This window comes from Calliphora vicina, chromosome 4 (assembly GCF_958450345.1).
Source record: "Calliphora vicina chromosome 4, idCalVici1.1, whole genome shotgun sequence".
Classification (NCBI taxonomy): domain Eukaryota; kingdom Metazoa; phylum Arthropoda; class Insecta; order Diptera; family Calliphoridae; genus Calliphora; species Calliphora vicina.
The window spans coordinates 114,971,043-114,998,099 of record NC_088783.1 but is presented as its reverse complement, the minus strand read 5'-3'; the positions used below and the strand labels follow the sequence as shown (position 1 = coordinate 114,998,099).

General features: G+C 22.8%; 1 protein-coding gene across 2 annotated transcripts in view; it reads right to left on the bottom strand.

Moving 5' to 3' along the window:
- Positions 1–27,057, bottom strand: part of sdt (stardust) — a 211,127-nt gene that overhangs the window by 26,601 nt on the left and 157,469 nt on the right. Inside the window, exons 7-10 of one of the 2 annotated variants that reach the window (XM_065510195.1) lie at positions 18,688–18,863; positions 18,522–18,613; positions 17,046–17,918; positions 10,989–11,156 (exon numbers count right to left, since the gene is read on the bottom strand). In XM_065510195.1, coding sequence (XP_065366267.1) covers positions 10,989–11,156; positions 17,046–17,918; positions 18,522–18,613; positions 18,688–18,863 — 1,309 coding nt within the window. The remainder of the gene's footprint in view (positions 1–10,988; positions 11,157–17,045; positions 17,919–18,521; positions 18,614–18,687; positions 18,864–27,057) is intronic. The other variant, XM_065510196.1, reaches the window with a different exon arrangement.

The following is a 27,057-nucleotide window of genomic DNA, read 5'->3' as shown; positions in this document are numbered from 1 at the left end:
AAAATTTTAGGGTTGCCAACTACATTTCCTTTTGACATTTCTAGTTAAATGTTCTAGGTAAAAAGTTGGTTTAATGCTTAATTTTTATTGAAATTATTATTTTTTTGCTTAGTTTTTGTTTGAAATCATAGAAAAATTATCTTTTTAAAAATAGTGTTGCCAACTCTAGATTTTCTTTAAAGGTTTATTATTAAAATTGTAGATAAATAATCGAATTTTCTTTATATTAGTGTTGTTATTATTACTTTGGTTTCGAATTCATAGAAAAATTCATTTTTTTTGGGAAATAGTGTTGCCAACTCTTTTGATTAAAATGCATGATTTTAATTTAAATGTGAGTTTTATTAGTTAAAATCATTAAAAAATCTACTTTTTTAGAAAATAGTATTGCCAATTCTAATTTTCTGGTTATAGTGTTGCCAACTCTGGATAAGAAATTTTACCTAAATGCTTGATTTTTATTCAAATTCTTGTTAGTTGTCTTTTTTTGGTTCATATCATAGAATATCCCCATTTTTTAGAAAATAGTGTTGCCAACTATATTATTTTTTGCTGAAATTTTATTATTTTACCTATGTTCTAATGTTTTTTAGTGTATTTTATTTTATTTTTATATTAAATTGCATAAAACTAAAAAAAAATTGGAAAAAGTATTGCCAACTGTAAATATCTTTTGGGATTTTTGCTTAAATTTTATGAAATTTTATTATTAAATGGCTTATTTCTTGATAAGAACTGTTTAAATTACATATTTCACATATTTTTTTTTTATTTATTGGCATTTATTCCTAGATAAATTTATTTAGTTAATTAATAAACATTTAGTTTAATTATTAATATTGGTTTTTGTGGAAATTCATAGGCATTATTAGATTCGTTGGATTATTTGAATTATTTTATATGAATTTTATTTGTTTATAATTTCAAACAATTTTGAAATTTTTTTTAAATTTTGAATATTTATTTCTATGAATTTTGATTAAATTTTTGTGTTTTTTAAATATTTTTTATGTTTAATTGTAGTTTAAATTTGTTATTTTTTTTTATTTTCCTTAAGATTTTTTAAATTTTTTATAAACCAAATTGAAATTTTTTAAAATTACAAATTTTATTCTTAAAATTTTATAAATTTGAAAATTTTTTTTTTTAGATTTTAAAATTAAGAATTTTTCTAAAATTTTATGTTTTTCTGCAAAAATGTTTAACTAACTTTTATGCCTTAATATTTATTTATTATGTGGTCATGTGTTGCGATTTATTTTTTTCTATTTTAATTTATTTAAATAAATACAATATTTTTTTTTTCCATTTTCCAGTTCATTCACTCCTTCATTCATTTTTAATTTATTTCAACTGTCACAAACACAACTCTTTTAGAATGAATTCACCACCTTAGTACCATTATTTTACACAAAACCATGTTAAGGTACACTTCACTTAAGTTATTTTACTCCCCCTCATACATACATTATTTTATGATTATTCTAAAAACAAACAAACAAAAAAACTAATAACATTCTTTTTTATTTTTTCAATTGTAAAATTGTTTAATTTTTTTTTGTCGAAATTCGTTGTTTTATTTTAACTCGTTTGGTATTTGGTTTTTTATTTAATTTTCAACCGTTTTTGCGTTGTAAATGTTTTGTTTGGCCAAAACAACAAACGTAAACTGATTTGCCTAAAACAGTTTTTTCCTCACGTATGTTGGTTACACTTGCACTCACCACTACGAATGCATTATTTAACGATAGGAAAAACAAAAACAACAAAAAACACTGAGTAAAAAAAACTACAGTGAGTGTCAGCAGAGTTTTTGACACTCTTTGTTTGGTGTGCTTGGTTTAGTAAGTAAATACAACAAATACAAAAAAAAGATAACAGGGTATTATTGTAGTTGTTGCTATTGTAGCCATTGTTGTTATGGTTTTTGGTTGGTAACTCTTGTATGCATGATTGTGTGTGTTTAAATATGAGTACAATTTTGTAGGCGATATTGAATTGAACAGACTGTTTCAATTTGTTTAAATGATTAAAAATAATGTATGTAGGTATAAAAAACCGTGACAATATCAGTATTTTTGTGTAGCTAGAATATGGTTAATGAGCGAGAGTATTGAAAAGAGTTTAAACACTAAAAGAGCTTTAATTTACCGTTTGTTAAAGAGTGACATTGGCTTTATAAGGAAAACTTGGCCTTATTTGCCCAAAAACACCAAATATTTTAAACAAAATTGATAAATTCTATTCTATATAAAAAAGCTATTGAAATATTAGTAATCAAATAAAAGAGTTGGCAAATTTATTACTTTAGTGACCTTTAAAAAACAATTTGTTTGAAGATGTTGGTTTAAAAATTCCTTATTTATTGAAAAATATTTTATTAAAATGTAAAAAAATTTGAAAATTTTTACAAATTTCACGATTTTAAACCAAAAAGTGTAGCCAATTCTGTAAAATTTATTGCACAATTCAACACAAATTTTATTAATTAAAGAATTTAGTGATTTTATGTACTTAAATCACAATTTGTTTGCATTCAATTAAAATGTTAAAAAGTATTAGTTTTTTATTACAAACTCTACTATTTTAACCTAAAAACTCTAGCCAAATCTGTAAAATTTATTAGGAAATTTAATACAAATTGTATTAATTAAAGAATTTAGTGATTTTATGTACTTTTTAACTATGAAAACTTAAATTTTGTGAAAAAAGTGTAGCCAACACTTTAAATTTTTTTAAGAAACTTGAGCAAATTACAAAATTTCTTGAGATTTGTGTTAAAAATTCTTTGATTTAAATCTTTATTCTTCTAAAATAATAACAATTTTCAATATTTAATGATTTTTATCCAAAAAGTGTGGCCAACTTAATACATTTTATAGCGATATACAGCAAACGCTTTATTAAATTGTTTATATGTAGTCAATATTACGTTTAAAATGAAAAAAATATATGGTTTGTTCCCTGAAATTATGAAAAATTACTTTTTTGTTAAAAAAGTGTAGCCAACTCTTTAAATTTTTCTAAGAAACTTGACCAAATTACAAAATTTCTTAAGATTTGTGTTAAAAATTCTTTGATTTCAATCTTTATTCCTCTAAAATAATAACAATTGAAAATATTTAATGATTTTTATCCAAAAAGTGTGGCCAACTTAATACATTTTATAGCGATATACAGCAAATGCTTTATTATATTGTTTAAATGTAATTAATATTACGTTTAAAATGAGAAAAATGAAAACTTGAAATTATGAAAACTTAAATTTTGTGAAAAAAGTGTAGCCAACTCTTAATATTTTTCTCAGAAACTTCAACAAATTACAAATTTTCTTATGATTTGTATTACAAAGTCTTTGATTTCAATCTTTATTCCTCTAAAATAATAATAATTGCCAATATTTAATGATTTTTATAGAAAAAGTGTGGCCAACTCTTAATATTTTATAACGAAATTTATTAATACAATCTTAGTTTGTATATTTCTTATTTATATGCAGTTAAATTAAGTATAAATTATGAAAAATTACATTTTTGTTAATAAGTGTTGCCAACTGTTAATAATTTGTTTTGAAAAATGTTGCCAACTTTGCAAGTTTTATAGCGAAACTCAAGAAAAATGTTAGTAATTGTAGTATATTGTGATTTTATGTAGTTTAGTTTTATTTTTAACTATGAAAACTTAAATTTTGTGAAAAAAGTGTAGCCAACTCGTAATATTTTTCTAAAAAACTTCAACAAATTACAAATTTTCTTAAGATTTGTGTTACAAAGTCTTTGATTTCAATCTTTATTCCTCTAAAATAATAACAATTGTCAATATTTAATGATTTTTATCCCAAAAGTGTTGCCAACTCTGAATATTTTATAACGAAATTTATTAAAACAATCATTATTTGTATATTTCTTATTTATATGCAGTTAAATTAAGTTTAAATTATGAAAAATTACATTTTTGTTAATAAGTGTTGCCAACTGTTAATAATTTTTTTTAAAAAAGTGTTGCCAACTTTGCAAGTTTTATAGCAAAACTCAAGAAAATTTTTAGTTATTGTAGTATATTGAGATTCTATGTAGTTTAGTTTTATTGTTAACCATGAAAACTTAAATTTTTTTAAAAAAGTGCAGCCAACTTTTTAAATTTTTCTAAGAAACTTCAACAAATTACACAATTCTCTTAAGATTTGTGTTACAAAGTCTTTTATTTCAATCTTTATTCCTCTAAAATAATAATAATTGCCAATATTTAATGATTTTTATCGAAAAAGTGTGGCCAACCTTATAAATTTTATAGCGCTACACAGCTAATTTTTTTATTAAATTGTTTATATTCTGTTTAAAACTTAATTTGTTTCTTAAAATTATGAAAAAATTAGTTTTTGTTAAAAAAGTGTTGCCAACTCAAATTATTTTTCTAGGAATCTTGGCCAAATTACAAATTTTACAACGTTTTGTATAACAAAATCTTCCATTAAGAAAAAATTATTTTTTGTTAAAAAAGTGTTGCCAACTCAAAATATTTTTCTAAGAATCGGCCAAATTTTCCAACGTTTTGTGTAACAAAATCTCCCATTTCAATCTTTAAATCAAAACAAATACTTTTTGTTAAAAAGTGTTGCCAACTCAAAAAAAATTCTAAGAATCTTGGCCAAATTACAAATTTTCCAACATTTTGTATAACAAAATCTTCCAAAATGTTAACAATTCTCTATATTTAGCCAAATAGTGTGGCCAACTCTCAATAATTTATTGCCAACTTCCTTGAAAATATTACTAATTATTATATTTTTTATCTAAGTTAAATTAAAGTATGAATATAGAATTTTTGTTAAAAAGGTGTTGCCAACTCTAAAAATTTAAAAAAAGGGCAACTTTGAAACATTCAAGCTCAATATGTGTTTACTTTTATTAAAACTGCTAATAATATTTTTAAAGCTTAACTCCTAATCTATTCAAAAACCTAAAATTTATAAAAATCCGTGTAATAATTCAGAAATTGTAAGCTTTTGAAACTTTCTTAATATGGTCAATTTTGCAGGGCTCTCTACAAAAGGATATATTAACCGTTAACCGTTAAATTTTAAGAGCAGCAAGTCAAAGAGAGTATTAGTTCTCTCTTTAAACCAACTAACATTTGTTTTTGTTTAATTTTTTCAAAAGAAATCTTCTAATTTGTTTTGCTTAACATCTTTACTGTTTTTTTTTTACATTTAAATTAAAAAGTAAATATATTTAATGCTAATTAGTTAAAAAAAAGCGAAAATATTATAACAAACCTGTTAAACTACTTTATAATATTAACAGAAACTAAAAAAACTAATGATAATGAATGTGAAACTTACAACATAAAGCTAAACAAGATTTTAAATCGGGGGGAAGGGGCGAAAAAGGGCAATGACAAAGTTAATTTATATTTAAATTTCCAAAGAAATTTTACTATTTTAATGTTATTGCTAGTTAACATTTCAGTATTTATTTATATGTATTTGATTTAATTATTTATTATTTTAAATGTAATTAACAATTAAGTTTTGTATATTTCTGTTTTAAAACTCATTTTGTTTAATTAATTCCTGTGTCAATTGTATATTTGTAAATATTTATGACAAAAGTTAATGCATAATTAAAAAGGGTTTTTTAATTATCAGTATAATGGACATTTGTTGTTTAAATATTTAAACAGAAAATTTTAAATTGTATTATGAAGAGAGAAAATTGGCAATTTAAAACTTTATTAAAAAAAAACTAAGGGAAAAATACAGAAATTTTAAATTCTGACAAAATTTATTTAAAAAATATTTGGATTTTTTAAAAAATTATTTGCTGTAGTTTGAAATTAAGACCATTTTTAAGTTCAAAAATATAGATTTTTTAATATATATTGAATTAGAATTAATTAAATTTTAATTTAAACTCGTTTTTAAATAAAACCAATAAATCATTATCATGGCCCAATTTTTTAATTACATAAAAGCTGTTTTAAGTTTACTAAATTCATCGAAAACTGTATTTTATTTTTTTAAATATATGAAATTTTATAAAACACCCTTTATTTCCTTGAATTATATAACATTTCATACTAATTGAATTTCTAAGACCAACTAAGGCTAATATTTTACTAACTAACGTCATTTATTTAATACTAAATAAACATTTACACTAAATTCTCAAAAATCTATTTAAATAAATAATAAACATTGTTAATTTACGAAGAAAAATGCATTAAAAAACCTTATTACACGTTTTAACAAGTAAAATTAACCTAACCCATCACCCTCTCACTCATATTCTTAATAAATTACCGTAATTACTCAACTATAACTCTCTTTGTAACTAACTGTTCTTCCCTAATAAACATTGTTGTTGTTGTTGTTGAATTATTTGTTTACATTTTGTTCGTGCACAAAGAAAATACAAATGCACTTGTTTATTTACAATTTTGTTTTGTTTTGTTTGTTTTGATTTGGTAATAACACCGTTAATTTGCTTTCTCTTTCTCACATACTCTCATGTTCAGTGTATAGATAGCTATGGTTGCTAATGGCAGCCTTAAAACTGAATTTTTGTGGTAGAATTGGTAACTCTTAAGAACTAATGCAAGTGCTAATTGCTTTTGTTATTAATGCAAGTTTGTTGGGTAGTTTTTTTAAGCAGAAAGAGTTAAGTAAATTATAAGTATGTAATTTTTTCTAAATGACTTAAAACAAGTAAGAGTGCTATATTCGGCTATGCCGAATCTTATATACCCTTCACCTTTGTTGTGGATGCATTCTTATTTTTTATAATTAGTATATACATATGTATGTATCTACATTGCCCACTTTCAGCGTACAGCATCCTAAATTTATCAAGAACACAAAAAACAACAACAACGCCAAACAAAACAGAACACCAAAAGAAAAAACAAAAACAAAATACGCAAGGCAATGAAACCAACACACATCCAAACATACGTTTAATTGTATAAAAAACAACCACAACGCCAAAAGAAACAAAACACAAAAAAAAACAAAAAAACGCAAAGCATGCACACCCAAACATACGATTTGTTGTTTTTTTGTCAAAAAAACCAACACACAACCAAACTAAACTTTAGTTGTATAAAAAACAACAACAACGCCAAAAGAAACAAAACACAAAAAAAAACCAAATACACAAAGCTTGCACATCCATGCATACGTTTTGTTGTTTTTTTGTCAAAGCATGCAATACATTGTGTTTTTTGATGAAATTTTCAGAGGTTGTCTCGGATTTTTGCTCATATCTCCGTTATTTATGGACGGATTTTGCTGATTTTAAATAGCAAAATTCTCGAAAGTATGTCTGACAGAATTGTTGAAGATTTGGATCCCGGAGATATCTGGGGCCTTCAGAAAATTGATTTCAACAGACAGACAGACAGACAGACAGACGGACAGACAGACAGACAGACAGACAGACAGACAGACGGACATGGCTTAATCGACTCCGCTATCTATAAGGATCCAGAATATATATACTTTATAGGGTCGGAAATGAAAAATGTAGAAATTACAAACGGAATGACAAACTTATATATACCCTTCTCACGAAGCTGAAGGGTATAAAAATGGTCTTGCATTATTTATAAATGCAAAATTTTATAGGTTTTTGTGTAAATTTTGCTTTGAAATTTTACATTTCAAATGTTGCAAGACCATTAGTACTTAATACTGAATTCCCCTAATGTATTTTTGTTATTTATACAGGTTTAAAGGGATTAAGGGGAAATTGTAAATGTTTTGTTTTCATTTTAATGAAATTTAATTTAGCATTTTAATGTTTTTCAATTAATAATAAAATAATTAATTAATAAAAGTGAAATTTGGTTTCCCCACTTGAAATTTTAAAATCCCAATTTTATTCCTGGCTACAAAAAAAAGAGTTTTTATTTATTTTTTATGCAAAAAAATAAACAAATTTAAGTTTCCTATTAAAATATTTCTAATTGCCAAATTCCAAATTTCTTAACAAACATCCCCTTAACATAAAATTTACTTTTTTTCTATGAAAAACATGCCAAAATTTTTAAATTTAGCTGTTAAATGATAATTTTCAGATTCCCTTCATTATTTTAAATTCCCAAATTTTTAACAAAAATCTCCTCAACCCAAAAATTTATGGGAACAAGATTTTTTTCCCAAAAATTTATTTATAAAAAGGAATTACTTAGTTTAGCAACTATTTCTATTGGAAAAAATTACCTTTCGGTTACTAAATGAACAAATTATACTTCCCCGTTTGATGGTTAAAATTCCTATTTTTTCAAAAAATTCTCTGATTGATAAAAAATGTTATTTAAAAACAAACAAAATCCCTTAAATAACTATATATGTATATAATTTTTTAAAGAAAATTTTACATTTCCCTTAATTTTTTTAAATTCCCAATTTCATAACCTAAAATCTCTCCATTAAATTTACTTTTTTCTATGAGAAAAATTGCAAAATCTTTTAATTTAGCTGATAAATTATATTTTTTATAAACATTTTTCATTTCCCTTCATTATTTTAAATTCCCAAATTTTAAGCAAAAATCTCCTCAAAAAAAAAATCAACTTTTTTAACCAACAATTATTTAAATCATTTAAATAAACATTTAGCATTAATTTTTTAAAAAAAAAATCCATTTTCCTTACTTTTTTGAAATTCCCAATAATTTTACAAAAATCCCCTCAATAATATTTTCAACGATTTTTAACCACATATTTGCCATATCATTTAATTAACGTTTTTCATTAATTTTCTATACATTTTTTTCATTTCCCTTAATTTTTTTAAATTCCCAAATTTTTTAAAAAAATCTCCTTAAAAAAAATTTAGTTTTTTCATTGTTATAGAAATTATAAAATCCCTAGAAAACATTTTAAATGAATTTTAAACAAAATTCTTTTTTCCCCTATGTTTTTTTAAATTCCCAAATTTTTTAAAAAAATCTCCTCAAAAAAAAAATCAATTTTTTTAAACAAAAATTATCAAAATCGTTTAATTAAAAATTTAGCTTTAATTTTTTATAAAAATTTATCATTTTCCTTAATTTTTTGAAATTCCCAATAATTTTACAAAAATCCCCTCAATAATAATTTCAAAGATTTTTAACCACAAATTTGCAAATCATTTAATTAACGTTTTTCATTAATTTTTTAAACAATTTTTTTAATTTCCCTTCATTTTTTTTAAATTCCCAAATTTTTTAAAAAAATCGCCTAAAAAAAATATTGTTTTTTCAACGAAAAATCCCTAAAAAAAATTTTAAATGAATTTTATGCCAAATTCTTCGTTCCCACATGTCTTCTTAAATTCCCAAATTTTTAACAAAAATCTCCTCAGAAAAAATATGATTTTTTTTAACCAAAAATAAGTAAAATTATTTAAATAAACATTTAGCTTTAATTTTATATAAAAATTTTCCTAAATTTTTAACAAAAAAATTTAAATTTTTCTATAAAAAATTCCCTTTTTGAAAAAACTTGTTTATTTTATATATAAACCGTTGTTCATAATTGAAACAAAAATCACACATATTTAATTTTATTTAAAACAGCTAAGCAGAAGACTTAAAATAAATAAATATTAAACTAAAACATGGCTGACACCTGCATTAATTAACATATGAATGCTAGAAACAAAAAGACAGCATTATAATGTATTACCAGACCAGTTAAATGACAAGTTTTTAGAAAAAATAAAACAGCACAAAACAAAACAAAATAATACGTATATAAGCCCTGAAAAACAGTAGCATTGAAATGACGTATTTCAAAAAAATTGCAAGTTTTTTTTTTTAACGTTATTGTTATAAAAACAATAACAGAATTAACATAAAGATGTCAAGCGAAGGTAAAAATTGTGGATGCAAATAAATAAAAATTTAAAATTTATGAAAGATTTTTTGAAACAAAATTTCAATTGTATTTTTGATATGGAATTTAGTTTAATAAATCATTAAAATATTTCAAATAAATATCAACTTTTAAAGAAATTCTTGATGACATGTAAAGTTAACAACCAGTTTTTTATCGAATTTTCTTATTTTGTTTAGGGAGTGTATGAAGTATTTTCAAGTTTAATATGTTACTTTATTAAATGTCACTTATATTTTTTCCAGATTTTGCAAAAATGTCAAAGTTTAAAACTATAAATCTATGTTGCTGCAAGTTTTTGTTCTTTGTGTTGAAGTTTGTTTTGCTTATTCGCCACCGCTCTTAGCAGTGGTGATTGCTGGCCACCATTGAAAATGGTTTTTTGTCATGTTGACAAATTTTCTGCATTTGTATAGCCATAACAAAATTTATTTTAGGTGGCCACAAAAAAAAAACAAAAATATTTAAGAAAACTGAAAACAAATGGTTTTTAAATGTAAACTAACAAATATAGGAATGACAAATGAAGGCAAATAAAAGAAATTGTAAAATGAAAAACAATTCTTATTAAAAAAAATCTTTCTTTAATACTATTCAATAAAAAATTTAACAAAATTTAGCAATTTCCCTAAAAAAAACAAAAATTCTTATTGAATTCAAGCAAAAACCATAAAAATTCCCAAATTATAACAAATTTAACTTCTGGCAGCTCTCTAATTAATCAATTAACTGTTAAAATATAAAACTAAAGCATACTTTAGGGCCAAATTATAATACAACAGCATTTTTTATCATTTTTAACTTCTGGCAGCTCTCTAAACACTTAACATAAAAAACTAAAGCATACTTTCAGGCTTTTGCTTAAATTACAGAGAGCATCAAATTTGTTTAGCTTTAAATCAATATTTAAGTAAAATGACAACAAATTATCAATAAATTTAATAAAAAATCCAAATTTTATAACAAAAACATCCTAAATTTGTTATAAAAATAAATAAAATTTTCAATTCAATTTAAATTTTTCCATAAATTTTCTAAAAAATTCTTTAAAATCTAAATATTTTTGTCTTATATTAATAAAAATATCAAAAAATTTTCAACTGACTCACCTGATATTTTTTAATACTATCCAACTGCTCCAGTGTGGGCTCCACAATTTGCGCTATTTGCTGAGGCGCTATGCCAATACTGTTGGCCATGGGCATGCCACGACGATCGGGCAGTTGCGGCGGCACAGTATCACGAGGCGGTGGCACAGGTTTAATGGAACCATTCAACTTTAGTTAAAAAGAAAATTACAAAAAAAAAATTAATTTATTTAAAATTTAATTCAAAACAACAAGAGAGAGTTAAGAGAGTTTTACCAGTGTTCTATGATTGAAAATGTTATGTTGTTTGGTTTTTAGTATTTTAATGGGAAATTTTTTTTTTGTATGAAAGTTAATGAAAAAGTGTAGAAAAGAGTATCAATAGAAAATTACTAAAAGAAACAAGAAATTAACAGAAAAAAAAGAATAAACATATAAAAAGAAAATTAAAAAGTTTCAAATAACCTAAAAAAAATTAAAAAAAAAATTTTTTTTTAAATTTTCAAATAAATAAATTTTTGAGTTCCCCACTTTTTTTTATAAATTCCCAAAATTTTAGCAAAAATCCCCTCCCTAAAATAGAAACTTTTTTAATTGAATTTTATTAAAAAATTATTTTTTTTCATAAATTTTTGAGTTCCCCACTTTTTTTATAAATTCCCAAAAAGTTTGCCAAAATCCCCTCCCTAAAATAGAAACTTTTTTAACAAAAAATCAAGAAAAATTTGCAAATAAACACATAATATGTATTCAATTTTTTTTTTATAAATTTTTGAGTTCCCCACTTTTTTTTATAAATTCCCAAAATTTTAGCAAAAATCCCCTCCCTAAAATAGAAACTTTTTTAATTGAATTTTATTAAATAATTATATTTTTTCATAAATTTTTGAGTTCCCCACTTTTTTTATAAATTCCCAAAATTTTAGCAAAAATCCCCTCCCTAAAATAGAAACTTTTTTTTAACAAAAACTCAAGAAAAATTTTCAAATGAACACATAACATTTTTTTTTCATAAATTTTTGAGTTCCCCACTTTTTTATAAATTCCCAAAATTTTTGCAAAAATCCCCTCCCTAAAATAGAAACTTTTTTAATTGAATTTTATTAAAAATTTATTTTTTTTTCATAAATTTTTGAGTTCCCCACTTTTTTTATAAATTCCCAAAAAGTTAGCAAAAATCCCCTCCCTAAAATAGAAACTTTTTTAACAAAAAATCAACAAACATTTTGAAATATGCCTCAAAACTAATTTTTTAAAACAATTTTGGAGTTCCCCATAATTATTTTAAATTCCCAAAATTTTAGCAAAAATCCCCTCAGTAAAAATTTAACCTTTTTTTATTCAATGTTATTAAAAACGTATTGATTTTTATATAAAATCATGATTTTCTATAAAAAATTTTAATTTCCCATAAAAATTTCAAAAATCCCCAAAATCTCTTAATAAAAAAATTAAAATTTTTGAAGATTTTTTGATATATTTTGTTAAATTTTACATATTTTAACTTTAATTGAGGTTAAAGTAATAATTTCATTTAAAATTTCTGAATTCCTAAATTTTTTTTTAAAATCCCCAAAATCTCTTTTTCCTAAAAATACTTTATTTTATAGTTTATTCCTGATTTTAAGCAATGTTATTAAAAACTTATTGATTTTGATATAAAATCATGATTTTCTATAAAAAATTTTAATTTCCCATAAAAATTTCAAAAATCCCCAAAATCTCTTTATGAAAAAATTTAAATTTTTGAAATTTTTTTTGCTATATTTTGCATATTTTAACTTTAATTGAGGCTAAAGTAATAATTTCATTTAAAATTTCTGAATTCCTAAATTTTTTTTAAAATCCCCAAAATCTTTTTTTTCTTAAAAATGCTTTATTTTATAGTTTATTCTTGATTTTAAGCATTATTATTAAAAACTTATTGATTTTGATATAAAATCATGATTTTCTATAAAAAATTTTAATTCCCTAAAAAAATTTCAAAAATCCCCAAAATCTCTTAATAAAAAAATTAAAATTTTTGAAGATTTTTTGATATATTTTGTTAAATTTTACATATTTTAACTTTAATTGAGGCTAAAGTAATAATTTCATATAAAATTTCTGAATTCCTAAAAAAAATTTTAAAATCCCCAAAATCTCTTTTTCCTAAAAATGCTTTATTTTAAAGTTTTATTGCTGATTTTAAGCAATGTTATTAAAAACTTATTGATTTTTATATAAAATCATGATTTTCTATAAAAAAAATGAATTCCCAAAAAATATTTTAAAAATTCCCAAAATCTCTTAATAAAAATTTAAAAATTTTTGAAGATTTTTTTGCATATTTTGTTTATTTAAACATAAATTGTTGCTAAATTACTGATTTCATATAAAATTTCTGAATTCCTAAACAATTTCTTAAAATCCCCAAAATCTCTTTTTAATAAAAATGCTTTATTTTATAGTTTATTCCTGATTTTAAGCAATTTTAAGTTTATTGCACTATAAATTAATTCAATCAGCCCAATTATGAATAAAAAAATTAAGCGGGAGTTTGTTCCCCGGGAGTTTTTTTCCCATTGAATTTGAATAGGAAAAATGAGAAAAGGTGAAAAACTCCTGTGGAATTTTTATTCATAATTGGGCTGAATATAAATTTTCCAAATTCCTGATAATTTCGTTAAAATTTCCGAAATCCTTTTTTAAGAAAATTAAAATTTTCATGAATTTTTTTTACTATTTTCCCTCCACAAGCTAATAATTTTTTTTAAATCCCCAAAATCCGAAAACCTTTTTTAAGAAAATTAAAATTTTTATGAAATTTTTTACTATATTTTGACAGCTTAATTCTTAAATCCCTATAAAATCATGATTTTCTATAAAAAAAATTAATTCCCAAAAAAATTTAAAAAAATCCCCAAAATCTCTTAATAAAAATTTAAAAATTTTTAAAGATTTTTTGCATATTTTATTTATTTAAACATAAATTGTTGCTAAAGTATTGATTTCATTTAAAATTTCTGAATTCCTAATAAATTTTTTAAAATCCCCAAAATTTCTTTTTTTTTTAAAAAATTAATTTTTGACCAAGTTTTGTTTTATTTCAACACTTTAAATGTTACTAAATGATTTAAATCTTATTTCAGCTTATTTTTATTAAATTCCCATTTACATTTTGAAAAATCCCCAAAATCCCCTTTTTAAAAAATTACGATTTTCCATTAAAAATTCCAAAAAAATTGATTTTTGTTTTTTGTTAACACTTTAAATGTTAATAAATGATTTAAATCTTATTTCAGCTTATTTTTATTAAATTCCTATTTACATTTTGAAAAATCCCCAAAATCCCCTTTTTAAAAAATTACGATTTTCCATTAAAAATTCCAAAAAAATTGATTTTTGTTTTTTGTTAACACTTTAAATGTTAATAAATGATTTAAATCTTATTTTAGCTAATTTTTTATTAAATTCCCATTTACATTTTGAAAAATCCCCAAAATCCCCATTTTTAAAAAAATACGATTTTGAACAGTTTTATGACAATTTAATACTTAATTGCTTATAAAATCATGATTTCATATAAAATATCTAAATTCCTAATAACATTTCTAAAATCCCCAAAATCCCATTTTGAAAAAAATTTAATTTTTGAAGAATTATTGCTCTATTTTGTTAATTTATATGTTAATAAATTATATAAATCTTCATTTAGCAAATTTTTGTTCATTCCTAATTAGATTTAAAAAAATTCCCAAAATTCCTTTTTTTTAAAAAAAATATTTTTTCATAATTTTCCAAAATTTTCATGAATATTTCGTTATTTTGAGAGTTTTAAATTAAAATTTAATTTAAATTCTTTTTTTTTTGTTTTTTTTTCGAAATTATTTGACTTTATTTTGTTCCCGGTTTTTTGATTTTATGGGAAAATTAACAATTTACAAGCCTAAATTATTAATTAGCTAAGACACAATTAATTAAAACCTTCTTTAGCCAATCATTAAGATTTTTTATTTTCAAAATTGTCAAAAGCGAAAAAAGTTTAGTTCCCAAGAAAACTGTACGGCTTCTTTAGTTTGCAATTTTATATTTTTTTTCATTTAATTTAAAAAGTGTTTCAGTTAATTGCCTTGAAAATTGTTTTACTGTTTGGCAAATGTGTCATAAATTAACCTTTATAATGTTTAGCATGCTATACAACCTTTGACATCATAATAAAAGTGTCATGCATGCGGCACTTGCATTTACAGCAGTGGTCGGCATAAAGAGAACATAAAATATGGTTAGAATCTTTCGCTATTGTAATCTGATATGCTTTTGATTGCGATTTTGGTTCTTATGAACTTTAACCTTTTATATTTGACCTCTTTTGTTAATGAGTGCCGACCACTGATTTCTAGTTTGAAAGGAGTAGGCTTTTGGTTGTTGCTGATATAGCTGACTGAAATTTCTTTAATAAATGACAGGTAATTAGATTTTAGTTTGGCATCATGTAAAAATGCTTTGTAATTAAATTTGACAACAAAATTTTGCCAGGCTGCATAATTAGTTTCACTTTAGTTTAATAAATTTCTTAAATATAAGGAAATATAATTTTATTTAACACAAACATTTCTTGAGACTCTAAAGAGTTGTCTGATGGATTTTTTGTGGTTTTTAGTGTTATCGGTTTAAATATAGAAGAGAGTTTCCAAACTACAAGATCAAAACTACTAGAAAAGTTAGAGTAAAAGGTTTACGGAGTTCTACAAAGGTAAAAGAAAATTTATGTTTTGCTAAGAGACTTAAAACTGGAAGGAAAATCAAGAAAATTAATAAAAAAAGCTTTAAAAAGCTTTAAGAAAATTTAAAAAAGCTTTAAGGATTTAAAAACATTTAAGAAAAGCTTTAACAAGCTTTAAGAAAAGCTTTAAGAAAAAAAGCTTTAAAAACTTTAAGAAACGTTAAAAAAAGCTTTAAGGATTTAAAAACATTTAAGAAAAGCTTTAACAAGCTTTAAAAAGCTTTAAGAAAAACTTTAACAAGCTTTAAGAAAAGCTTTCACAAGCTTTAAGAAAAGCTTTAAGAAAAAAAGCTTTAACAACTTTAAGAAACGTTAAAAAAAGCTTTAAGGATTTAAAATCATTTAAGAAAAGCTTTAAAAAACTTTAAGAAAAGCTTTCAAAAACTTTAAGAAAAGCTTTAAAAAGCTTTAAGAAAAGCTTTAAGGCAATTTTTAAGAAAAGCTTTAAGAAAGTATAGTTTTTCTTAAAGGTTTCTATCGCTTTTCATAAAACTTCTTAAAAAACCGATAGAAAGCATTAAGAAAAGCTTCAAGTAAAGCTTTTCTTAAGGGCTTTTCTAAAAGAGTTTCTTTAAGAAAAGCTTTAAGAAAATCTTTAAAAAGCTTAAATAAACTTTAAGAAGCTTTAAGAAAAGCTTTAAAAAGCTTTAAGAAAAACTTTAAGGAAAGCTTTAAGGAAAGCTTTAAAAAGCTTTAAGGAAAGCTTTAAAAAGCTTTAAGGAAAGCTTTAAAAAGCTTTAAGGAAAGCTTTAAAAAGCTTTAAGGATAACTTTAAAAAGCTTTAAAAAGCTTTAAGAAAAGCTTTAAGAAAAGCTTTAAAAAGCTTTAAGACAATTTTTAAGAAAAGCTTTAAAAAGCTTTAAGGCAATATTTAAGAAAGTTTAAAGTGTTTCTTAAAGATTTCTACGCTTTTCATAAAACTTTTCTTAAAAAACCGATAGAAAGCATTAAGAAAAGCTTTAAGTAAAGCTTTTCTTAAGGATTTTTAAAGCTTCGCCTAAAGAGTTTCTTATAGCTTTATAATGTTTTTCTTAAAACTTTTCTGAAAGTTTTTCTTTAAGAAAAGCTTTAAAGAAAATCTTTAAAAAGCTTAAATTAACTTTAAGAACAGCTTTAAAATTTGTTTTGAAAAGCTTTTATATATGTTAAGAGCTTTAAAAAGCTTTAAGACCTTAATTTTTTTCAAAGAATTCCTTGATTTTCCTTTCCGCTTTGTCCCAAAAACAAAAACAAGTTCTGAAGAATAGAGTTGGATTGTTGAAAAAAGCCATTCTGCCAATTACAAAGAAAAACCAATACGGGGAAAAACAAACCTCATCTAAAAGCTTTCCGGCCACTTGTGGCTGGGGCTTTTGCGTGCCCATTTGATGAAATCCTTGTTGCTGCTGCTGAAAATCCTCATAGGAGCCATTCAATGACATGGTCGAAATCAAAGAAGTCTCCTGCTGCTGCTGCTGCTTCAGAGACTGTGGTGAAAAGCTCATGTTGTGTGACTCGGTATTGGAGTTATTGCATGAATTAATGCGCGTCAATGTGGTATTGGCCGTGGAGGCCGAAGAGCAAGAGGAAATTTGCGAGGACAGAGAAGACAAATGAGCCGGTGGTGGATAGCGGGGAGGAGTTTTAACAATTTCTATAAAACTGTCGGGTACATCCACCGGCAATTCGCGATGCTTGACGGCAGCGGGTAAAACGGCATTTTTGGAGGAGAACTCTTTGAGTTCGTATTCGGGTGGGGGCGTAGAACTGGAGCTGTTAAGGCTGGGCAAGGAATCGCCACTGCCGCCATTGCAGCCATTCAAAAGCTCGGCCGAATGGCCATTAATTTTGGCATGATTTGCTGTCATAGAGGAGGAGGAGGAAGACGAGTTGTTGGAGTTGGAAGTTTGATTGTTAACATGATGGTTAGCTTTGCTATTCAAATGATTGTTGTTATTGTTATTATTGTTGTTGAGCTGGCGATAGGAAATGGAGTCATACGATTCAGTTGACTTCTTGCTTAAAACCTCACTTTCATAGGAGGAGGAGTGTGAAGAAGAGCCCTTTAGATACAATGAATCCACCATTAATTCCAAATCATCGCTGGCAGCAGCTACTGCTACTGGCTCTCCACTGCCATTGGGATTATGGGTAACTGAGCCGGACTGGGCGGCCTTCAAACTCAAACTATTATTAAGTTTTTGCGACTGATATTCCAATTCGCGGCAGTTTTCATAGTTTTCAATTTGATCCAATTTCAATTGTTGTTGGGCATTGTAATTATTTTGCATTTCCAGTTGTTCATTGGTGTCATTGAGTTTATCCGTCAGTTGAATTAGAGAGCCCGAGGTGAAAATACAGTTGGCCGAGGTGAATTTTTGAAAATGTTGAGTTTGATGGTGATGTTGATGTGGATGATGTTGTATTGTTGATGTTTGTGTTTCAGAATTATAATTAATAATAAATTTTGTATTATTTTGCATTAATCTAGCTGAACATTTGGGTAAAGTATTATTGCATTGAACATTATAGAGAAATTTCTCGGGGAAAACGGGTGAATTTTGTTTAGAGTGCTGGTTAGAGTGCCTTAAAGAGGGCGGTTTATTCAAAGAGGAATTGGAATAAGTGAAAATGGGATTGTGATATGATTGGGTTAGTGTGGTATTTGTGGTGCTGTTGTTGTATGGATATGTTGTTGTTGGTGTTTGGTGTGGTGGTGAGTTGTTACATTTTAGTGGGGAATGTGATGACTTTGGTGTGGTGGAGTAGTTTTGTGATTTATTCTTAAACGAATGACGTCTATTGTTTACCTGTGGTGGACGGGGTGGTGGATAACGCGGAGGTGTTTTATTGCGAGCTATAAAATTATCGGGACAATCCACAGCCATCTCACGATGAGGTCCTTTATTTAAAAAAAAATAAACACAAAATTAAAATACATTTTCTTTTAAACTGATTTCAAAAAAAAAAACTCACCATTATCTTGATTTATGGACTTCAACATGGTGGTATACAATTCCTGATCAATTTCTTGTGTATCTTCTTCGTTTGTTTGTCGTATATGTGGTAAATTATTATAAACATCGGGCAGACAGGGTTTTAAATCTTCGCTATCTAAAACCACTATGCTAGAGCCGGATCGGCGGCGGGGCCTAAAAAAAATAAATGAAATATTAAAAATAAACATTTTTATATATTTTGAAGTACACTAAAAATATATCTTTCAAAATTTCCTAGAAAAAGTAGTAAAAATATCTTTTTTTTATAAAAAGTAGTAAAAATACTACTTTTTTAAAAAAAAAATATTAAAAATTGATTCACAAACATCATTTAAAATTAAATTATTTATGAAAAACCTTCATTTTGTAAAAAAGACTATGTTTTAAAAAAGAGTATTAAAAATACTACTTTTTAAAAAATTAGAAAAAAAAAATGTTTCTTATTGAAACATAATACAATCAAGGTTTTAAGCAATTTCTGATAAAAATGGAAAATTTTAGAAATTCTACTTTTTTTAAAAAAGTAGTAAAAATACTACTTTTTTAAAAATACTTTAAAGCTCAAAATTATTCATGAAAACATAAAATTATGTTCCAATTTTTTTATTTTTAATAAAAAATTCGACTTTTAAAAAAGTACTAAAAATACTACTTTTTAAAATATTAGAAAAATTTAATTTTTCTTATTGAAACATAATATTAACAAGGTTTTATGAAATTTCTGAAAAAAATTTAAAAATTTTAGAAATTCTACTTTTTTTAAAAAAAGTAGTAAAAATACTACTTTTTTTAAAAAAAGTAGTAAAAATACTACTTTTTTTAAAAACACTTGAAAACTCAAATTATTCATGAAAACATTAAATTATGTCGAAATTTCTTTATTTCAAATAAAAAATTCAACTTTTAAAAAAAGTACTAAAATACTACTTTTTAAAAAATTAGAAAAATTTAAATTTTCTTATTGAAACATAATATAACAAGGTTTTAAGCAATTTCTGAAGAAAAAATCGAAAAATATTGAAATTCTACTTTTTTACAAAAAGTAGTAAAAATACTACTTATTTAAAAAAGACTTGAAAAACTCAAAATTATTCATGAAAACATTGAATTATGCTGAAATTTCTTTATTTTTAATAAAAAATTCAACTTTTAAAAAAAGTACTAAAAATACTACTTTTTAAAAAAAATAGAAAAATTTAATTTTTCTTATTGAAACATAATATTAACAAGATTTTATGGAATTTCTGAAGAAAAAATCGAAAAATATTGAAATTCTACTTTTTTTTAAAAAAAGTAGTAAAAATACAACTTTTTTTAAAATACTTGAAAACTCAAAATTATTCATGAAAACATTAAATTATGTTGAAATTTCCTTACTTTTAATAAAAAATTCAAGTTTTAAAAAAGTACTAATAATACTACTTTTTTTATTTTTTCTTATTGAACCATAATAAAATCAAGCTTTTATGCAATTTCTGATAAAAATATCGAAAATTATTAGAAATTCCACTTTTTTCAAAAAGTAGTAAAAATACTACTTATTTTAAAAAGACTTGAAAACTCAAAATTATTCATGAAAACATTGAATTATGCTGAAATTTCTTTATTTTGTAAAAAGTACTAAAAATACTACATATTTTAATGTTCCTAAAATTAATTTTTTTATAAATTCTGGGAAAAATTATGTTTTTCTGAAATCTTTTAGCATTTTTTTTACTTTTTTTTTGGGAAATATAATATGTACTTTTTTAAAAAAGTACTATAAAATACTACTTTTTTAAAAAGTTGCAAAAATGCTTAAAATATTTTTGATAATTCATGAAAAACTTTAAATTATTAGTAAATTTTGTTATTTTGTTAAAAATACTACTTTTTTAAAAAAGTACTAAAAATACTACTTATTTTAATGTTCCTAAAATTTTTTTTTTTTATAAAATCTGGGAAAACTCATGCTTTTATGCAATTTTATAGCATTTCTTTAATTTTTTGGGAAAAATAATACTTTTTTAAAAAAGGTACTAAAAATACTACTTTTTCGAAAAGCTCCAAAAATGCTTAAATTTTTTTGATTATTCATAAAAGACAATAAATTATGTTCAAATTTATTTATTTTGTAAAAAATACTACTTTTTAAAAAAGTACTAAAAATACTACTTATTTTAATGTTCCTAATTTTTTTTTTATAAAATCTGGGAAAACTCATGCTTTTATGCAATTTTTAAAGCATTTCTTTACTTTTTTGGGAAAATTAATACTTTTTTAAAAAAGGTACTAAAAATACTACTTTTTTAAAAAGTTGCAAAAATGCTTAAAATATTTAGTATTATTCATGAAAACTCCTAAATTATTGTAAAATGGGTTTATTTTGTTAGAAATACTACTTTTTTAAAAACGTACTAAAAAATTATATTTTTTTTTATCAAATCTTGCAAAAACCAAGTGTTTAATTAAGCAATTTTAGAGAGATTTTAATTATTATTTAAAAAATTATTTAAAGTCAAAAGGAATTTTTGCCTAAAACTAGGTTGCTTAACAATTTATTCAATTCGGCTTTTTTAGTTTCATCTTGCATTATATCCCTGACATTTTTGTCTGTACAAAATTCCCCTATTCTTTTTTTTTTTGTTTTTTTTGATACGATTACAAAATTGTTCTTCTATTGTCATTTTACTGATAATTCAATAAATTCCTAGTAACATCATGTTATACATTTAAAACGAAAACTACAGCAGCATTATTTTATGAGAAAAGTGTGTGTTTTTGCTTGCTACCTGCCAAATAGCAGCAGCAAAATTCTTTAAGCCAAAGTAATATTTTTGCACACACAAAAACTGCAGCTGTCACTTGTCAAATGTCGGCAAAATATCCTCAAGGAAGCCATTATAAATACTCTCCTATATGAAGAAGACACACACAAGAAAATCAAATACAAACAACAACAAAATACACATGTTTTTGCGTGACTCTCTTTGGCTACGTGAAGTTTACAACTTTAACTAAAACAAACGAAGGCTAATGCAATAAGGTATCAATACACCAGGTTTTAAGCCATAAACAGAGTTTAGTGAGAGGGATTAAAAAAAGGACATTTATTAAGGTTTTAGCTAAAAGTAATAAACAATTTGTGATATTTTTATACATTTTCTTAGAAAGACAAAACTGATGACACCCTTGATGACTGTTGTGTCATATATTAAATTAAATGTTAGAAGAACTAAATTGTCAAATATCATTAAAGTTTTGAGGTTAGAATTTAAAAATATTTTAAAATTTTAGATTTTTAAAACATTTAAGTACAAAATTTCTTAATAAATATTTTTATAGTGTAAATTTGAGCTAAACTATTTAATTTTAATGAAATTTAAAACAAAAATCTTGATTTTTAAAAAAATTCAAATTTTGAGGTTATAATTTTTAAATTCCCTAAAAGTAAGATTTCTTGACATTTTTAATGATATTTTGTGGAATAAATTGATAATAAATAAAATTTACTTTATAATGATAGTAAAAGAACTGACTTTTTAATAAACTTAAAGCAAAATAATTGATTCATAAGGAAATTTAAATTTTGAGGTTATAATTTGAAAATTTACAAAATTTGCAGTTTTCTTCAATTTTTTCCAAGAAATAAAAATTAAAACTAACAATTAATAAGTTTTAAGTCCAAAGTATTAATTTTAATACAAATTAAAGTAAAATTAGGGATTTTTTAGAAATCAAAATTTTGAGGTTATAATTTTAAAATTCCTTAAAATGAGGATTTTTTGTTATTTTTAAAGAATTTTATAAAAGAAATTGATAGTAAATAGTACTAGACTTAAGCTTAAAGCTTTAAAAACTATTTTTAATAGATTTTCAAACAATTAAAAGATTTTGAAGTTATTAAAATGCTTATAATTTAGTTTTTTTTTCCAAAATTGAGATTTTTTTTAAGGAATTTAGCTGTAAAACTTGTTAATAACTCTTTTTAGCTAAAATTTAAGACCAGCTAATTAATTTATAAGTTATTTAAAGCAAAAATATGGATTTTTAAAAATTTAAAATTTTGAGGTTAGAATTTTAAATTTTTAAAAATAAGCAATTTTCTTTGTTTTTTTAGATAATTTGTTAGTAAAACTGGCTAATTTATAATATTTACTCTAAATTTAAGGTAATGTAATTGGTTTTTATTGAAATTATAGCAAAATAATTGAATTTGAAAAAAAATTTGAGGTTATAAATTTCAAATTTACAAAAATTCAGAATTTTTCTCTCATTTTTAAAGACATTTAATTTAAATTATAAAATAAAACTTAAATTAGTTTCCAAAAAGTTAATAAAACAGTATTTAAATTCTAAAATATTGAAAAAAAATTAGGTTATGTTTGAAAAATTGCTAACCAGCAAAAATTTAAAAAAAAAAATATCAAATTTTTTTTTAAAAATCTTTATTTTCTTTTAATTTTGTTTAAAAAATTTAATTTTTGTTTAATTTTAATTCATTTTTTTTAAAAAAAAAATTTAATTTTGAGGTTATAATTTTAAAATTTCTTAAATTGTGGATTTTCTTTTATGTATTTCAATGATTTCCTTGTAATAAATAGTATTCAGTTTAAATTTTATTATGAGTAATCGTTTTCAAAGGAATTTGAAGCTAAATTATTGATTTTAAAGAAATTAAAATTTTGAGGTTAGAATTTTCAAAATTTTTTATATTGCTGAAATTACAATAATTTAAATAAAAATAAAAAAGTATTAAATATTATAAAATTTATTGAATAAATAGCTTTTTGAATAGAAAATATTGAAAGTTTCAAACAAATTACTGGTTATATTTTGAAAATTTTTAGAAATTCCAAGATTTTCTTTTAAAATTTTATTTATTTTAATTTAAAGTGCCTGAAAATATCTATTTTTTTAAGGAATTTTTGTTACAATGAAGATTTTTTGCTGCTTAATTTTCAATATTGTTTAAAATTATGGTTTCTAATTTACTTTTACTTTCATTTTCTTATCTTACTTATTAATTATTAATTTTGTTTTAGCTTTTCATTTCATTTTACTTTTTTTTAGCTAACTTGCTAAAAAAAACTTTCTTTTACTTGTGAAAACTTCCTCTTGATTTTAAACAAATATAAATTGCAAATTTTTCCTTTTTTTTTTGCTGAACATAAATATTTAATTACACGCCAACACAAATTGGTAAAAGTAAAGATAAAAACTAAACAAATATTGGAATTCAAAGGTAATTCAATAGTTTTTTTTACATAAAATTTCCAATTTTCTAAAGAAAATCAAGCAAATAGCTAAAAATAAACATTAACAATTGTATTTAATGGGGAATGCAACTCTGTTGGCTGAGAAAAAACAAACACAAAAAAGCATGACGAAACGGATGTTTGTGTGTGTAGAGTTTTTGTTTACATTTCAATAGAGTCCATCAATATGTTAAATAAATTAAGAGGGCTATAGTGTTTACTCTCTCTCTCGCTCTTGTTGTTTTTTGTTACAGGATTTCTTTTGCTTTGCTTTGTTTGTTTTGATTTATTGTAGGAGATTTTTTTGTTGTTGTTTTCAGTGTTGTCTGGTTTGTAAAGATTCTTTTTTTTTTTATTATTTTAAGGTTTTAAATCACCTGTAATAGTTAAACAAATAGTTTGTAAGGTTTTTTTTCAATTGATTTGATAAGAGACAAGGAAATAATATAATTCTTTAATAAGAGTTTATTTAGGACAACTATTGGAAGAAAATTGGCGGCTGCAGGTCTTTGATATTATGATTTTTATTATTTAACAAGGAAATGTTAAAGCAAAATTATTATTTAATTTAATAAAATCCTTTAATGGTTTGATATCAAATTTCTTTTTAAATTATTTTTGTTTTATTTCATTTAAATCTTTAAATCTTTTTTGTAGCTTAATTTCCTTTTTTCAAACCGGAAATATTTAAAATTCCATTAGTTTGAATGTCTGACTGATAAAATATTCATTAGCAGTGATTTATCTACAAAACAAATTATAAAATTCTGAAATATTTTTATGTGTTTGAGTTTTTTTTAACTTTTACTTAATAATGAAATGGGTTTCATTAAGAATGCATTACACGCTTTAAGAAAAATGCAAATTTCAAAACAAATAATTACTTTGAAAGAATTTCAAATGAAATCTAACATAAATCTAAATAATATCCTACTGCTCAACAATTTTTAACTTGTGTTATTTAACATTTACAAAAAAAGTTAGGTATTTTAAAAGTTCTTTGACCTTTTTGTTTAATTTAGTTTCAAGTTTAATTTGTCTAAACATTAAAAAGTAATTTAGTTATTACAAAAAACGAAAAAAACACCCACTTAAAGTTTTAATTTAAAACTTTACTTTTTATACTCTATTTCCTCTTTACCTTTTTAAAAGATGACTCAAACTGGGTCTTAACTTAATATCTTGCTGTAAATGTTTGTTACATGCAGCACTCTTAAATTCAAGTTCAATGGCCATTGTTTTTCAAGCCAGACGTCACATTGACAGTCTGCCAGGCGTCTTGAAAATTTTTACATTATAAACACGAAACAATAACAACAATTTGCAAATTTTCTTAAGATTGAAGTCGTGTCTGTAATGACAGCCTTATTTTGCACATAATTTGAATAATTGTTTTTAATATACAGAGTTTGTTTGCAGAAAACATGCTCCAGCTAATAGAGTTTGAACTTGAACTTTTTGTTTAAAGAAAAAAATTAAATAATATTAAACAAATTAAAGTAATTAAAGTAATTTAAGGGCATAAGAAAGAAAATAATAAAAAAGTTTTGAAAAAGTTAAATATTTGAATTTCTTTTAAATTGAAATATTCTCAAATTTTTAAAGCGATAAGCATTTAAACAACTAAATTGTTAAAATTTTATAGATTTTTAAGTTGTTTTTGAAATATTTCAAAAATAAAAATTAAATTTTTAAACAAATTTAAAGCAAATCATTAGATTTTAATAAATTAAAAACCAAAATAATTGATTTTTAGTAACAGTAAAGCATAAGCAATTAATTTTGATTAAATTTAAAGCCAAAAAATGGATTTTAAAAATTAAAATTTTTAAGGTTATAATTTTAAAAAATTTATTTAAACTCAATTCAAGTCACATATACAAATAATTAAACATTCAAATTAAATCTACAAACATTATTTAGTTTAATACCAAGTTATAAATACCATTTAGCATCATATTTAATTAATTTTATTAAAATTTTTAGGTTAGAATTTTAAAATTTCATTTAAATTAAGATTTAGCCAAAATATTAAATAGATAAACCGTATTATGATAAATAAAATCAATCTCTAATACATAAAAATCAAAAAATATAGATTTAAAATAAATTAAATTTTAAGGTTATGATTTTTTAAAATTGAAAAAAATTAAGATTTTTGCCAATTTTTTAATGCTATTCATTTATGAACTTAAAATAAAATTAATAGTCATTGAATTTACCTAAAAAACAATATAAAAATGCTAAATTTTTTATAAAAAATTTCAAGATTTTGAAAAATATTTCAATAATTCAATTCAAAATTCCTGTAAACTGGAAATAAAAGCTAGATTAAATTTAATTTAAATCAAATGAATTTTATTTCAACACAAAACTGTTCTTACTTTTGAAAAATTTCCCTTTAAAATTAAAAATTTCAAAAGAAAACTGATTTTTCAAATTCAATATTTTTTTTTAAAATTATGGTTTCAAGTAAAATTAATTTAAAAATTTAATTCTATAAAAACCTAATTTTTTCAACATTATTTTTAAAAAATTCCATAAAAATTTTCAAAATTTCGAAAATTTTATTATTTATTTGAACTTATAATTTTAATGTAATTGGTTGGTTTTTTAAAGCCTTTTTTAAATAAAAACCCCAATTTTTTACTTAAATTCTCAAAAAATTCTATTAAAATCTTTATTTTTTCTTAAAAATCAGTTATTAAATTAATCAAAAAATATATATAAATAAGTTTGTTTTTGAACTGTTTTTTAAGTAATATTTTAGTTTTTACCTTAATTCTCCAATAAATTTAAAAAAAAAATAAATTTTTATATAAATTCGTTTGCTTTTAAATAATATTTTTCATTTTATTATATGTTTGTTTAATTTTTGTTTTGAATTTACAAAAATTCTTTGAAAAAAATCCTAAAAATCATGAATTTTCCTTTAAATTTGTTTTTATTTTCAAACATTTTCTTTTAGTTTATTTTAAACCTAAAATTTTGCTTAGTGTATTGTGGTTAGTCCAACAAAATGCTTAATTTTTTGCATTTGAAATAAACTTTTAACACAAAAGGGCTTAAAACAAATGCTAACAGGTGTTTGATATAGATCTTAAAGAAAA